This window comes from Penaeus monodon, unplaced genomic scaffold (assembly GCF_015228065.2).
Source record: "Penaeus monodon isolate SGIC_2016 unplaced genomic scaffold, NSTDA_Pmon_1 PmonScaffold_533, whole genome shotgun sequence".
Classification (NCBI taxonomy): domain Eukaryota; kingdom Metazoa; phylum Arthropoda; class Malacostraca; order Decapoda; family Penaeidae; genus Penaeus; species Penaeus monodon.
Window position 1 is genome coordinate 1 of NW_023660252.1, and position 15,017 is coordinate 15,017.

Sequence of the window (15,017 nt, forward strand, 5' to 3'; positions counted from 1 at the left end):
CGCACGCACGGACAAAAAACCACACACAACACACACCACACACACAAAACCACACACACCCACGACACGCACACGCACACACACTCTCCTCTCTCTCCCTCTCCCCCCCAAAATCCCATCCCCCCCTTTCCCCATCCCCTCCTCATCCCTCCCCTCCCCTCCCCCTCCCCCCCCCTCCTGCCCGCACGCACCTGGAGGTCGGCGACGAGGGGGCCCTGAGCGGCGGCCGGAGAAGATCCCCCAGGCGCCCCCCGGGAAGGACGGGGACGAAACGACGACGGGGCGACGACGAAGGAAGGGCAGGCACGCCGAGCGAGGAGCCGCCCCCGCCGCCGCCGCCCGCTGCCGCCGCCGCCGCCGCCGCCCCCGCCCCCGCCCCCCGCCGCCCCCGCCGCCATTTTTGCTGTGTCCCCACGGAAAAAGGTTCCCGGGGAATCCGAAGGGGGGGGGGGTTAGAGGGGGGGAATCAGACAGCCGTTAAATAAATCACGAAGAAAAAAGCATCGGGAAGTTATTTAAAATTTATAAATGAGAAAAAATATAACATTAAATACAAACTTTCTTTTCCAGAAAGCGCAAATAACAAAGTGATATAAAAAGTAAAAAATCGGTAATTTCTTTAATCTCTCTCTCTCTATATAATATATATAGAGAGAGAGAGATTAAAGAATTACCAGATTTATAGTTTTTATATCACTTTTTTTATTTGCGTTTTCGGGAAAAAAAAAGTTGATTAATTTAATTTTCTTCGTCATTTAAAAGATTAATTAAGAATTTCCCTGATGCTTTTTTCTTCTGATTATTTAACGAGCGTCTGTTTTACCCATCAACCCCCCCCCCCCTTCGGTTCCAGGAACCTGTTCTCGTGGGGGACAAGCAAAGATGGGGGCGGCGGGGGCGGCGGCGGCGGGCGGCGGCGGCGGCGGCGGCGGCGGCCCAGCGATGGCGGCGGCGGCGGCGGCGGCTCCTCGTCGCGGCGTCGCCCTCGCCGTGCCTTCGTGTCGCCCGCGCGTGTTTCGTCCGCGTCCTCCCCGGGGGGGCGCCTGGGGGATTTCTCGCGGCCCCCGTTTCGGGCCCCCTCGCTCGCCCGCCCTCCAGGTCGTGCGGGCAGGAGGGGGGGGGGGGGGGGGAGGGGAGGGGGGGGGGATGAGGAGGGGGATGGGAATGGGGGGGGATGGGGTTGGGAGGGAGAGGGGGGAGAGAGGGGAGAGTGGTGGCGTTGGGGGGGTTTGGTGTGTGTGGGGTTTGTGTGGTGTGTCTGTGTGTGTGGTGTGTGTTTGCCGTGCGTGCGTGGGGCGTCTGTGGTGTCTGTGTGGCCGCGCGGCTTTTGGATGTGCATGTGCGAGGGAGTGATCGAGCGAGAGCGGAGCGCGCATGTGTGATAAAATATGCTTGCTATTTTCCCTATTTTTTGAAAAAAATATTTATGCTGCAACAAAAAAAAAAACGAAAATTTTGATTACCCTTTTTCCTCCCCCTCTGCACATACATAAAGGGAACCCAAAAACAAAAGCACACAGACAGACGGCACCCACAAGTCGTAAAAAAGACCCCCTTTTGAGGTCCGCCTTCCTCCTCGAACTAAGCGTTTTCCCCCCCCAGGTCGGAACGCGAACGGAGGCCGGCAGCGCGGCCCCATCATGGAAAACAGGCCCACCCGCTCCCCCCGAAGACGCCTAGAGCAAAGAAGCAAAAGCAGGAACCAGCAGAGGTATCGGCCCAAGAAGAAGGGCGCGGGGCTCGCGTTGTTCGTTTGGGTTTGTATTTGGGTTTTCTTTGGCTGTTTTCTTTGTCCGTTTGGGTGTTTTCTTCCCCTTGGGGTTTTTTCTTCTATTGGCTTTCTCTCTCTGTTGGGTGTTCTCTCTTTTGTTGGGTGTTCTCTCTTTGTTTGGTTTTTCCTCTTCTGTTGGCTGTTCTCTTTCGTTGGTGTTCTCCTTTTATTGGGTGTTCTCTTCTATTGGGTGTCTCTCTTAATTATAATGTTTTTTGTTTTGGGTTTGGATTTTGGGAAACGCTCCCCGGCCTTTCACCTTTTTCGACTTTTTTTTTTTCCCTTTTTTTTTGTTCCCGATTCGCCTTTCTGTTCCTCTTTCACCTTTTTGTTTCTTTTTTTTTTGTCTCCATTTCCCCTTGCTTTTATTTGGGCCCCCTTTCCCTTTTTCCTTTCCCTTTTCTCGTCTTCCTTTTCGCTATTTTGCTCATTCCCCTCCCCCCATTTTCTCCCCCCCTCATGTCTCTTTTTTCCCTTCCTCCTTTTACCGCCCGACTATTACTTCCTTCTCCACTTCTATTTCCCCCTTCTTCTCTTTTTACTTGCCTTCCCAATCCCCTTTCCTCCACACCCTTTCTTTCCCCTTTCCATTTTCCTTCCCTTTTTCCCTTCCCTCTTCTGTTTGCCCTCTTCCTCGTATCTCTTTCCTCCTTTCCCCATTCTCCTTCTCCCTTTCCCATTTTCCCTTTCCCTTTCTCCCTTTCTCTTTTCCCCTTTCCGTGTTTTCCTCTTTCTTCTTCCCATCTTCTTTCCCACATTCCCCTTCCTCTTTCCCCTTTCACCTTTCCTCTCTCCTCCCCCCCTACTTCCCTCTCCCCATCCTTCCCCCCCCCCCCCCCCCCCCCCCCCCCCCCCTTCCCCTCCCTCTGTAGTACCTTAGCAGTGTGAAGCCACGTTGTAAGATCGTGTGGCCAGATAATAATTGCGTTATTGCACTTTCTCTCAAATCTTGATTTAATTGCATGTGTTTGATTGATTCCTGGCTTGGTGTGGTTAGAGAAAATGAAAAGTGTGATATTACAGGAAGCAAGAGTGTCGTTATCTCCCAGAGTGAGTGAGAGGTTTACTGAGTTGGTGGGAGAGTGATTTTTCAGTATATATGTATATAAGATACACATGGAATTAATAGTAGTGCATATAAGTCTTGCTTCTTATGTTTTGGAACCTAATGTCATTGGGAATTAAAAGATGTTTTTTTAATTTGTTTTTGTAAGTAAGTTTTGTAAATTTCTGATGTTTAGAGGTAATTGGTTCCAAATCATTATTTTCTGCTGTGCCCCTATGTCTGTACGTGATCTTTTGATATATAGAGAGTTTACCTGTCGTGTTTGGATACAGATTGTGTCACCCCAATAGCCACTGTGGAGAAAACCTTGAATTATTTTATGAATTAGTATGCAGATATCATAGTTGAATTGGTATTGTGCTTTTAGCCACCTTAGTTTATTTATGTGTGGGGTAGCAACTTAGTTTATTTATGTGTGGGGTAGCAACTTAGTTTATTTATGTGTGGGGTAGCAACTTAGTTTATTTATGTGTGGGGTAATGTCATATTACAAGTGCTGCTCTCATAACACACTATGAGTTCTCAAAATACATCCCCTTATCCCTCCCTTTGTCCTATTTTCTGTCTAAAATATGAGACAAGGTAAAGAACTCTTCGCTTCAATTTCAGAGTTAAAAGAAGCCAAGGAACGGAAGAAAGCTCAGGCCAGCCAGCAGAGGTTGGAAGAGCAGATGGCGGCAGCAGTCACAACCTGGAATGTCGAAATATTACCAAAATGGGACACAATGTAAGTAGGATTTTTTTTATTATGATTTTTGTAATCTCTCTCTTCTGGTAACATATCTAAACAGAATGCAAGTTTGCAGCCAACTAGGGGTCACTCAGTAGGCTTTGTGTGGCCTCACCTGATTGCGTCAATCCTTGAATTTTCAGCAATAGTTTTCTAATGGTATTAATACTGATGCTGTTATTATTAACATTGTGATTACTATAATGTTATTAACAACAAAAAATGAATAAAAATCTTTCCAGAAATCAAGGAAAAGGTTAAATAGGTGTAATGGGCAGAACTAGTAATTGAGTCAATGTGATTAAGCACTTGTGGAGCTAGCTATGGGTATACAAGATTGATTAACATAGACTCACAGTGGACATGGCACATCTGTCATTCCTCCTTGGCATCAGTGGGCTAAGAAGAAATACATGTGTAATTCAGTATTTTGTATTCATGAATACAAATAAGCCAAGAGGACATGTGTGAGATTTTTTTCTGTGCATTTATAAAGTCTCTCTTGTACAGCACTGTCCTCCATACCCCATGATTTTCCAGGCACACACACAAAGAAGTGCCGAGAGCTGTGGTGGCAGGGCCTTCCGTCGTGCGTGAGGGGGAAGGTGTGGAAGCTGGCGATCGGGAATGACCTCAACATAACGCCACAGCTGTACACCATCATGGTCCAGAGGTAAGGCACTGTTGTTATCATGATGTACTAGCGTTAGTTTTGTTTGAGGATTAGTAATGTTACGTGTTGGTAGAGGGGCTAAATCTAGCCCTCAAAATTGGTTCTTATTTTGGCTGATGGTTTGTTTCCAACTGCGATGCAAGAGACTGCCAGTTCAGTCAGGGCAACTGGAATGTGATTACCCGTTATTTTTTCACTCCTCTGTGATCAGATGTATACGATAGTTCACACTTGTAGCTCTCAGGATTGTTTATGAACTGCCAGTTGAGTAACGTTTGCAGGATTATGTGTCCTCATTATATTTTGGTCTGAGGTATATTTGGAATAGAAAAAAAAAATATAATATTTTTATATATATTATATGTTATATAATATATATTATATTCAGTTACATATTATATTATATTGTATTATATTTTATATATTTTATTATATGTCATGTATTTTATTATATCATATTATATTATATATATATTTACATACTTATATACATATAAAAATATTATATACATATATACATATTTTTCACACAGTTGTACTTGCTAATTGTTTTGCCATACTATGACTGTATTTTAATATCTTCAAATACTTAAAAGGAAGATAATGCCTTCCTGAGAATGGTTGTGACTAATGACTAATTAACTATGATATACCAAGATAGCGATAGTTTAAAACCCCATTACTGTGTCCCTAAGACTGCACGCATTGCCTCCTTCGCAGGTCGGTCGAGGAAGCTGGTCAGCCTGAGTGAGTGCGGAAGCATGGCCAGTCAAGAGGACGTGACGAGTGACTGTGGGGACCAGGAGGCCACAATCGACCTCATACGGCTGGATGTGTCGCGAACCTTTCCCAACCTGTGTATCTTCCAGAAGGTGAGTTGGCGGAAGCTCTCATTGCGTGGTTTTGTTCAGGCGTTGTGGTGTGGTGTGTAGATAGGAGTGTGTATGTAGATTTGCTGGTGTGTGTGTGTGTGTGTGTGTGTGTGTGTGTGTGTGTGTGTTGTGTGTGTGTGTGTGTGTGTGTGTGGTGTGTGTGTGTGTGTGTGGTGTGTGTGTGTGTGTGTGTGTCTGTCTGCCTGTCTGTCTGTCTGTCTGTGTTTGATGTTTGTGTTTGATGTTTTTTTGTATAATGACAATTTTCTTTCTTTATATATATAGTCATATCTAGTTATTTAAGTAGGTGTAAGGATTTGTGTTTGGATAAAATGCTTCTTGATATTCATTATTTTTTGTTGAAAAGTGTAAGGTGGGAAAAAAAGTACAGCATGTCTTGGAGTTTTTGATTCGTGGAATTGTCATGAATAGTCTTTAAAAATTTTCTTTTGAAATACAGACCTAGACAAGGGATCTGAATCTCTTTCTCAAGACTCACAATAAATTTTGTTTTCCAGGGAGGACCCTATCACGATCCCCTTCACAACATCCTCGGGGCCTATGCCTGCTACCGTCCCGATGTTGGCTATGTACAGGGCATGTCCTTTCTAGCGGCCACTCTGCTGCTCAACATGGATGAGACCGATGCTTTTATCGCGTTCTCTAACCTCCTCAATCGGCCGGCACACATGGCGTTCTTCAGAGTAGATCAGCCTGTGGTGAGACCATTTTGCTGTGTATATCTATCTATCTATCTTTTTTCTTTCCTTCTATTTTTGTCCCTTTTTTTTTATTTATCATGTAGATTATAAAGCATTATGTTCTTCAGCTGTTGCCTTTTGAGTTATGCAACACATTTTGTTGTAGATCTCCCTGGGGCTAAACTTGATTATATATACATATACATATATCTCCAAGAGGAATTGTGTTGAAAATTCACCTAGTTTTATATATCACAAATAGCAGGCACAGTCACTTAGCAAAGGTTTCACAATTTTAATTACATTGGAAGAACAAGAGAGAGAAGGTGACCTAACCCCCAAGATCCTCCCTCCAGATGTGTGCGTACTACAACGCCTTCGAGGAGCTCCTAGCTATTAATCTCCCACACCTTGCGGAGCACTTGCGGAACATTGAGGTCACGCCAGACCTCTACATCCTGGACTGGCTGTTGACGGTGTTCTCAAGGCCGTTACCCATTGATGCTGCTGTTAGAATATGGGACGTTTATCTCAGAGACGGAGAAGAGTTTCTGCTTAGAGCTGCCATGGGTGTGGGCTCTTGTTTTTTTCTTTTCTTTTAGTTAAGAGATTCATGAAGTAGTTGATTTTTGGAACTTAGGCTTTGTAAGAGATTCATGAAGTAGTTGATTTTTGGAACATGTTTGGTGATCTATATCCTTTTTTTTTCCCCCATTCTTTTTTCTTATTTTAGGTTTTCTGCATTAAAATGCTACTTTTTAATGGAACACAGTGACAGTATTTTGATCATTAGCATTCATCTTGTGACAACATACCTTTTTACATACATTTTTCTAGTATTAAGGACAGGCAAAAGCACTTTTAAGGCAAATATGTGCACTGAGAGTTGAGTGTAGTTATCAGCTTGCTTATTCCCATTGATTTTTACAGGCATTCTAAAACTATATGAAACGGTCCTGACCAACCAGGAGTGCACTGCCACTGCGGCTCAGTTCCTCACCCGCTTGCCAGAGGACCTCGGCGCAGACGCTCTCTTCCGAGCCATTGCATCCGTCCGAACCTCCGCCCACAAACGCACATTCACACAGATCCTGCAAGCGCACATGGACGCCGCGGCCAGTCACTCAGTATGATTTCCGGCCGATGTTTATTGCAGTTTATTGTTATTATTTTTGTATTTATTGGTGGATTTTTTTGTGGTGTATATGCGTTTTTTGGCCGTGACTGAGAAAGCTTGGAAAGGAAAGTTAAGGAGAGAAAAGGTTTATGAAGTGTCTGATGAATTCTCTTGCGTTAAGAAATATTTTTGTATGATCTGATTCAGGTTCACAGTTTGTATTGATTTGTTACGGTATTTGAGTATTTATATAAACTTTAAAAGTGAATCGAGACTACATTTTTTGTAATTTTGTCATCTTACTTTGGTCAGAATATGATATGTAGTTGAGAGTTTCCTTATTTTATAATGAAATTGATTCTCTTTCATTATTAGTATGATTGTTATTATTATGTATATATTTTTTTTATATTTCTCTATAAAGACCAAGCAGTTATATTGAATGAATACTGTAAAATATGAAACCTATGCCAAAATCATTACACTCCATTTCATTCATACATCAAAGCATTATTCATAGCTCAATGCTTTAACCCACCTTTGCGCTGTTTCGTTCAGAAGCCGATGACGATGACTGGGTACCTGCAAAAAAGTGAGATTTTTACGTCATCTTCCCATGTCCCTTTAACGTAATAGGGGGGCTCTTTTCTGCTTTTGATATATCTCCTTTTTTTTATATATATATATAATATATAGTATAAACAATCTTTTTATTTTTTCATATTTAAACATTGCTGCAGATCTTCCTATCTGATAAGCTTAATGGGGGCATACCTGCAGGACCAAACGCTTGTACAGGTTAGTGATAGTTATGTAGTGTAAGTCTGTCACATGGAGAATGTCTGGCGATGAAACAGGAATGTCAGGTATGACTTGATTGGCCAAGAAAATTACTTTTATTAGGATTGTGAAGGTTACTGTTACTATCATTATTATTGTTTTTATTATTATTATTATTATTATTATCATCATCATCATTATCATTATTGTTATTATCCGTATTATTATCATTGTTACAAATGTTATTGTTATTATTATTATATTATTATTATTATTTATTATTATTATTATTATTATTATTATTATATTATTATTATAATTATTTTTATTATTATTATCATCATTTTTTTTATTTTTTATTATTGTTTGTAGCTTGGTTTTACCTCTCTTTGATATTTTATGAGATTAACCCAGAAATATTAATAAGGAAGATATTAGATAAGAAATGAGTGAGGAAGATATTCAACATTACTCATAATGTGTAGATGGCTAATGAGATATCTCACAAAAATTACTTTATCATAATTTTCTGATATTTTTTTCGCCCACATTATTGTGAAAATTGACTGAGAAGAATTTCCCTTTTGAAATACGTGTGAAGTGTTTTTTTTTTCTTTTTGGAAAAGGTATTAACGTATATTCCTGATAATGCCGAGAGTGGTTTTTGAAGGCTAAGGATGTACCTTTCGTTAACGGTGCTTTTCTGATTTTTTTCATTTGTTCATCTTTTTCTTTCTCTTTTTTTTTTTTTTAATCAAAGGAAACACATTGAAAGATCGTTTTTGCGCAGACGAAAAGGGAGACACATGAGAGACGTCATCCACCTTACTCAGACATCTGTTGAATCATCTTTTTATATAAAACTGTGATAATTAAATACTCACATTTCATATAACTTTCATCATCTAACTTTTCAACATCAGCTGTGATTTAGGTTTTTGAAATATGAACTTCTCCTTTTCACTCACTCCCTCTTCCTTCCTTCCCCCCCCCCCCATTCACCTCCTTTCTTCTTACCTCCCTATTTCCGTCTGCTTCCCGTTTCCTTCTTTCTCTTCCCATGCTTCTCATGCCCTTTCCCTGTTTCTCCCCTATTCCTTCTCTCTTCCTCTTACTTCACCCTTTTCTCTCCCCCTTATCTCATCTATTTTATCCTTCTTCATCTTTCTGCCTCTCCTCCTCCTCCTCCTTCTTTCCCCTGCAAAAAAAGCTGCTTTTGAAGGACAGCATGATTAAGCGATTGTAATTCTAAACGACCATTCTTATATGCGTGATACATATTTACAAGGAATGAAGGTAATACCAAGCTATATATGTGTGTGTATGTGTGTGTTTGTATATATATATATATATAAATATATATTATATCTTGTCAGGATTCGTCTTAACTTTGCATCAGTTGTTTGGTGATGTGGAATTAGGATTCTTGAGCCAAGAGCACTGATATTCAATGCTGTGGCAATGAAAAAAAAAAAAAAAAAAAAGACTAATTGGCTGAGCTGAGTGGGCCACTGTTAAAATACCAATACTGACAATGCTAAATGCTTTGAACTAAAATACTGCATTTGTCTGTGGCACTTGAACAGGTCACTGCGAATCCTAGTGCTGTGCTTGTGTGACGATGTAGGCTCACAGGAAGGCTCGAATCGTCTTAATTGTTATGCATATTGTGAGGTATGGCTAGATATCTGTACACTCCTTTCTACTCAAAGATATGTGTTGTTATTGTTAAATGTACTGTAGTGATCTTATGAGATTAGCTCTATTTTTTTTTTTTTTTTTTTTTCTTAGAATTCGTCTTTTTGTTTTTTTTGTTTTTGTTTTTTTTTATAATTATTTTAAGGAAGAAAATGAACAAGACCTTTTAAGTATATGCCTTTCATACATATATGTAATTTTTCCCCGCTCTCAATCTGGTTAGCAGATGTGTTTAACCGATTATCTATAAACAGCAGTCAGCTCTCCCTACCTTCTCTTATTATGGCGAATGATGTAAATGTGATGCTAGAGATTTCAGCTTCGATTGGAGTTAATAATCTGTGTTTTCCCTTTTATTGTGCTTGTAAAAATTGTATATAAATTTGCAGTAAGAGTAATAGTTTTGCATAATTTTGCCAAGGTGCAAATGTTGTGCTATGGTTATTAATCTATCAGTGATGGTATTTGAAATCTCCTGGCGTTAAAGACTTGTGATTTCTGGCATCTGTCCTGCCGCTGGGAGTGAGAACTTCCTGCTTCAGCACGTCGCTACACATATAGCTGTACCCGGCAGATCAAGTGGTTTGTCATGACAAACTATACATGTGACCCAGCAGTAATGGTTAAAGAAGTTACGACTTTTAAATGCAAAGTCAGAGGTCTTTATCATCACATTCACATCCTTCTGTGTAATAGTGGCATTTCATCCCCCTACCCCTATTTCTACCCACCCTCACCCACCTACCCACCTACCTACCCACCCACCCACCCACCCACCTACCCACCCACCCACCCACCTCCCTTTTATCTCTTATCATCCCCCCCTCTCCCACACCCTCGCACTTCCCAGATCTGCGTGACTGAATCTCCACACACATTGCTTGTCGTTTTACCTCCTGTTGTATCACCGTTTCGTCTTGTTTTCTACACAGAGTGTGTTAACGTTTGGTATTTTTTTTTTTTTTTTGTACATTTGTCAGAGGTGAAGCAAAGGGTATATAAAAAACTAAGTTCTGTAGTGAGGTTACTTCTAGTACTACTGCAGTTTCTCTTGTTATGTCTTTTGATCAAGGGCATACTTAGATCTGTGACAGGCCAAATCTTACTTTTAAATTGATGTTTTGTAAGTGTTTAGAAGACAAAAAGAAAATGAAGTGAGACATATAGAGTATACTGTGTAAATATTTTGTAGATTTTTATAATTGATTCATCTTCTGTGAAAGAGATTGGATTTCTAATATATGTCGATAGAGAATCAAAGTTGGAAAAAACATTTCTAGTTTATTTGATTACAAATTTTGTAAAAAGTGATGTGATATATAAACTTAAAATAATCTCGAGGAGTCAGCAGTTTCCGTATGGATATGTTTTTGGTTCCTCGAAACAAATAGTGAATAATTTCTACTTAAGGCATTATCATAGAATTTGAAGAGCTTGAGACAGTTTAATATTCATGGTAAATTCACTGCCAGAGGTTAAAAAAAGATCATTATCTTGTGGTCCAGAATATAATGTAATAATCTGTATTTTGATATTCATTAGGAGTACTTTTGAACACGTTTCCATTTTTAGAAGTATTGATCTATTGTCAAGCAAGCAAGACAAAATTTATATATATATAAGACTTCAAACAGAGATTAATGAATAATAAATTGTAGTGTTGAAATTTGACCATGACCTGACAAAAGGGTTGTTATTGCATAGCTGTTGTGGACTTTCTCACACGTTTGCTCCACAAGCAAACAAACAAACACACAAGCAAAAGGTATTTATTAAGCTCCTTTCACCAGTACACAACTTCAAAAATCTGTAGTTTGGATTTTGTGCTTTTTGTTATATCCAAAGCAGACAACCAACCTCTCACATTAATATAGACTTCAGGAAAAGAAAAGAAAAAAAAATAAAAAATCCTATGTGTGAGTCGTGTGTCGTGATTCTGAAATGTGAATTATTACAACTACAATTTATGTTTTTGCGAAAGGACTCTGTTATCAGGTTGTTACTCCATTTTTTTTTCTTCCCCCTGTCTATGTAGTTAGTCATTACAAATGCACACACATGCATATACATGTACTCATAAGTACATACACATATACACTTCTACAGGTTTTTTTTTTTTTTTTTTTTAAATACATGTATGCTGCATATGTATAAATAAACATTGAATATATATATATATATATACAAATATCTAACCATCCAGATTATGTGGACTTTTGGCTTATTACTCTGGCCTGCATGATTATGACAATGCTCTTTTTTTAATTTGTATATCTGATAACTAGTCATGATTACAGATGGTTAACTATTAAACCTTAGAAGACTATAAGGGTGCTTGTGGTCAGATTTTTTTTTGTCTTGGTATTCACACATTGCGAATTGTCTGAGCTCATTGTTTGTTCTGAACAGGCTGTATGGTATTTCAAGAATTTATAGTTTTACATTGGATTAATTTTTTATGAAGAGAATACATCAATTTATATCCCTTTTTTTTATATGCATTTTATTTAATCTCTTGTTTATTATAATACGATTTCAGATTGATGTATCAGAAGACCTGTTATTATTGCTATCTGTGTAATCTCCATATTTCATAGACTTTTGCTCAAAATTCTCATGTGAATGATGGCAGAAAACATTGATCGAGAAGAAAGTAGAGGAAAAGATTGTATACTATGAATTAGGTACTAGGAAAAAAAGTATAATAGTTGATTAGCAATTTTTGTACTGCCAGAACCATTGAATTTGTCCATATTTACGTACCAGTTGTATGTGTGACAATGTGTGTGTTTCATCATCCTTATGGTGTCATTGTGCCTGATCTTCAGTGTATTTACCTGCTGTCACATGTATGTTCCATTTTATACTTGTTGCATCTGAAGGACTTTGTCTATATAACAAATAAAACAAGCTTTGTTATGTGCTATTTATTGAACCAATTGCATTTTTTCCTTGTAATTTTTTTTTAAGGGCAGTAAGTTTAAAATCTTTTGTTCATATAAGTTGGATATTTGTAATGATGGATAAAGAAAGAAAAAAAAAAGACTGGCTTGATACCCATATGGAATATATTTGTGGAAAGTCTTGTTAAAGTACAGATGTAAAAGAATCTGAATGTTGAAAGATCTTTTTTAACCATAAAGGATTTGGTGGGCAATCTTTCATTACCCACAAAAAAAAAAAAAAAAAAAAAAAAAAAAAATTTACTGGACTGATTAAAGCTAACAAATCTTATGATGGGGTATGAGATTTTAACAACTGAAATCAATTTAATATATACAGGATAATACATATGCTTAGAGGGGGTGTTTGTGAAGTCTGATAATGTTCATGGTAATAATGTGCATAATGGATTACTACAAGGCCTACCTCCTCTTGATCCCATTAAATAAAAAATGAGGCAAACTAATAAAAGCTGAAGTGAAATTAGTTAAACTGATAAAGCACTAGAAATACAAATAAAAACAAGGACCCTCCATGGCTGTGAAGAAGCAGATTGATGTCTTAGCAAAGAAATAACTAAAAAGTAAAATGAACAAGAAATACACTTCTACATATGTATTTACAAACCAATAGAGACATGTACCAGGTTTATACGTTTGTGAAGTAATTGGGCAAGACAATACCAACATTCACACTTGGAGCTTGGACTGCCCTACAGTCAAGGAAAATGGGAGCCTGGACTGGCTTGGGCTAGTTAACTAACTGCCATCTACACTATTACATTTCATTAGATGTCAGTATACACATGTAAAAACAAAATTGGGCATTCCTGCTGTGATGGTGATCTTGCAGTGTTGCAAACACTACACTCTTCCCCTGGTCAAATGGCCAAGAAGCTACGAGGATGGAGCGACTGTTGGGTAGCTGGCCAAGATCTAATTCTGTGTAATCTGTAGGTCAAGTACAACTGATTCAGGCATCTGACTACAAACTGAAAAGAAACCATGAATAAGTACTTTGTCTAAAAATAAATGTACCGTTTGCATCAGTTATTCTAGATAACTCAGACCTGTTACATATCTAATGGCTTGTTTAGATAATTAAAAAAAAAAGAACGAGTAAAGGCAAGCAAGGTGACCTTACCAGATGTGACACTGAGTGACCCATACACACATACTCTCACACTGAAGTATACTCTGCAACTTACCCACAACCCACAGCATGGACACTTTCAAAGCATGAGTTTGGCAGTGCCCGTTACACTGACATCATACAACTTTAAAAGAAATATCGAAATACGAGAGCACTGCAGTCTTATATTAACATCACACCAACTTGCAAAACATTTTTCAGTATAAACAAGCTATACAATGTAATACGCTACATATTACTTTACTTCATTTATGGGTGTGGAGAACTGGTAACCAACATAACTGTCTCACCATGGAAGGCGCACCTATAGTGGTTAAGGTCCTCCTCCAGGTCCTCTGGGATATTTCAAGGGCCTTCTCTAGAGCTATGTCTACATACAAGAGTAATACAGCTTAATATGGTTCATGTGTAACCTGATCACAGAGAAGGGGTCTTGTAGGTCCTTCACTTTCCAAACCAGTGGCCCGAACTTCAGAACTCACCAAGGGCATCTTCAACATTCAAAGGGCATAGTTAACCCACACTTTGGTCATGAACTCTAGCATTGGCATCATGTGTACCTTGAGCAACTTGGACTGCAATGCACCCTGCCCTTGCAAGATGTTCAACACGTAAGTCATTGTCCATCAATGTGCCAACCAGTCCCCTTACCAAAATGCAACCAGTCAGTAAATAAAGTGGCTGGTCTCCCACTGAGTGATGCACTGCAGTTGAGTGAAGTGCACTGTGGAAATGTAATCAAGCCAGAGGCATGGTTCCTGTGCCACCAACCCTGCCAGAACATCCATGATTACATTGTTGGTTCACTGTACACCATTGACTGGGGATGATAGGCAATTTAAAACGTGTGATTGGCTTGAAGTTTCTGGAGGGGCATCACACCAAGCATCTGAGGAAAACTAGTCTGTGTGGACCAAAACAGACAAATAATTCAAAAACCTTTGAGAACTGCTTTGGAGATTGGTTACACAGGGTGTACAAATTGTATACCTGGAATGGTGATCTACCATGGCAAGGATAAGGAAAGCCTCTAGAAAACCCTCTTAGTTTCAGATCAGAACTCCTTGACTACAGTGAACAGCCTTGCATGCATGCTCCCTTGCAATGATGACAGTCAAGAGACTTGCACAACCACGCGAGCTGCTTTGAGCACGAGAGAAGTACCATGCATTTCAATTTGTGGTATGTCCACTCCATGATGAGCTGCAGCAAGGGACCAACGTTCCAGTTTAAGTGCCTGATGTACCAGTTGCTGAGGTACAAACAGCTGCTTCACAACTATCTGGAAGCTGCTCAAGATGGTACAGCACACCATGGATGGCAAAGCTCAAACTTGCTAATCACGAAAGTTGGAAGCTTTGACTTTGACATTTCCCTTTTATCTAATTAGGAAAACGAGTGAGTGGCACAGAATCATGGACCTGCTGCATCTGTAACCAAATGGGATCGGCTGTGATAAAGTCTATGGAATCCTCTGCTCTGTGTACCCCTTCAAATCGGTCTGTTTGGGCCTC

The 15,017-nt window shown here is 39.5% G+C and overlaps 1 protein-coding gene across 1 annotated transcript; it reads left to right on the forward strand.

Moving 5' to 3' along the window:
- The first annotated feature begins 3,377 nt into the window (after positions 1-3,377).
- LOC119571146 (TBC1 domain family member 14-like) lies at positions 3,378-13,113 on the forward strand. Its single transcript, XM_037918590.1, has 11 exons — positions 3,378-3,563; positions 4,108-4,240; positions 4,522-4,546; positions 4,936-5,112; positions 5,631-5,831; positions 6,170-6,383; positions 6,744-6,940; positions 7,138-7,144; positions 7,489-7,522; positions 7,671-7,728; positions 12,985-13,113. The coding sequence occupies exons 1-11, from the start codon at positions 3,410-3,412 to the stop codon at positions 13,111-13,113; spliced, it is 1,329 nt and encodes a 442-aa protein (XP_037774518.1). The 5' UTR covers positions 3,378-3,409.
- Positions 13,114-15,017: the final 1,904 nt, after the last annotated feature.

Bases quoted from the DNA above. Each gene is read 5' to 3' on its own strand.
- LOC119571146 (XM_037918590.1), top strand. From the start codon at position 3,410: ATGAGACAAGGTAAAGAACTCTTCGCTTCAATTTCAGAGTTAAAAGAA. The intron at 3,564-4,107 runs TGTAAGTAGGAT...ATGATTTTCCAG, and splicing joins ATTACCAAAATGGGACACAA to GCACACACACAAAGAAGTGC. The intron at 4,241-4,521 runs GTAAGGCACTGT...TAACGTTTGCAG, and splicing joins TACACCATCATGGTCCAGAG to GATTATGTGTCCTCATTATA.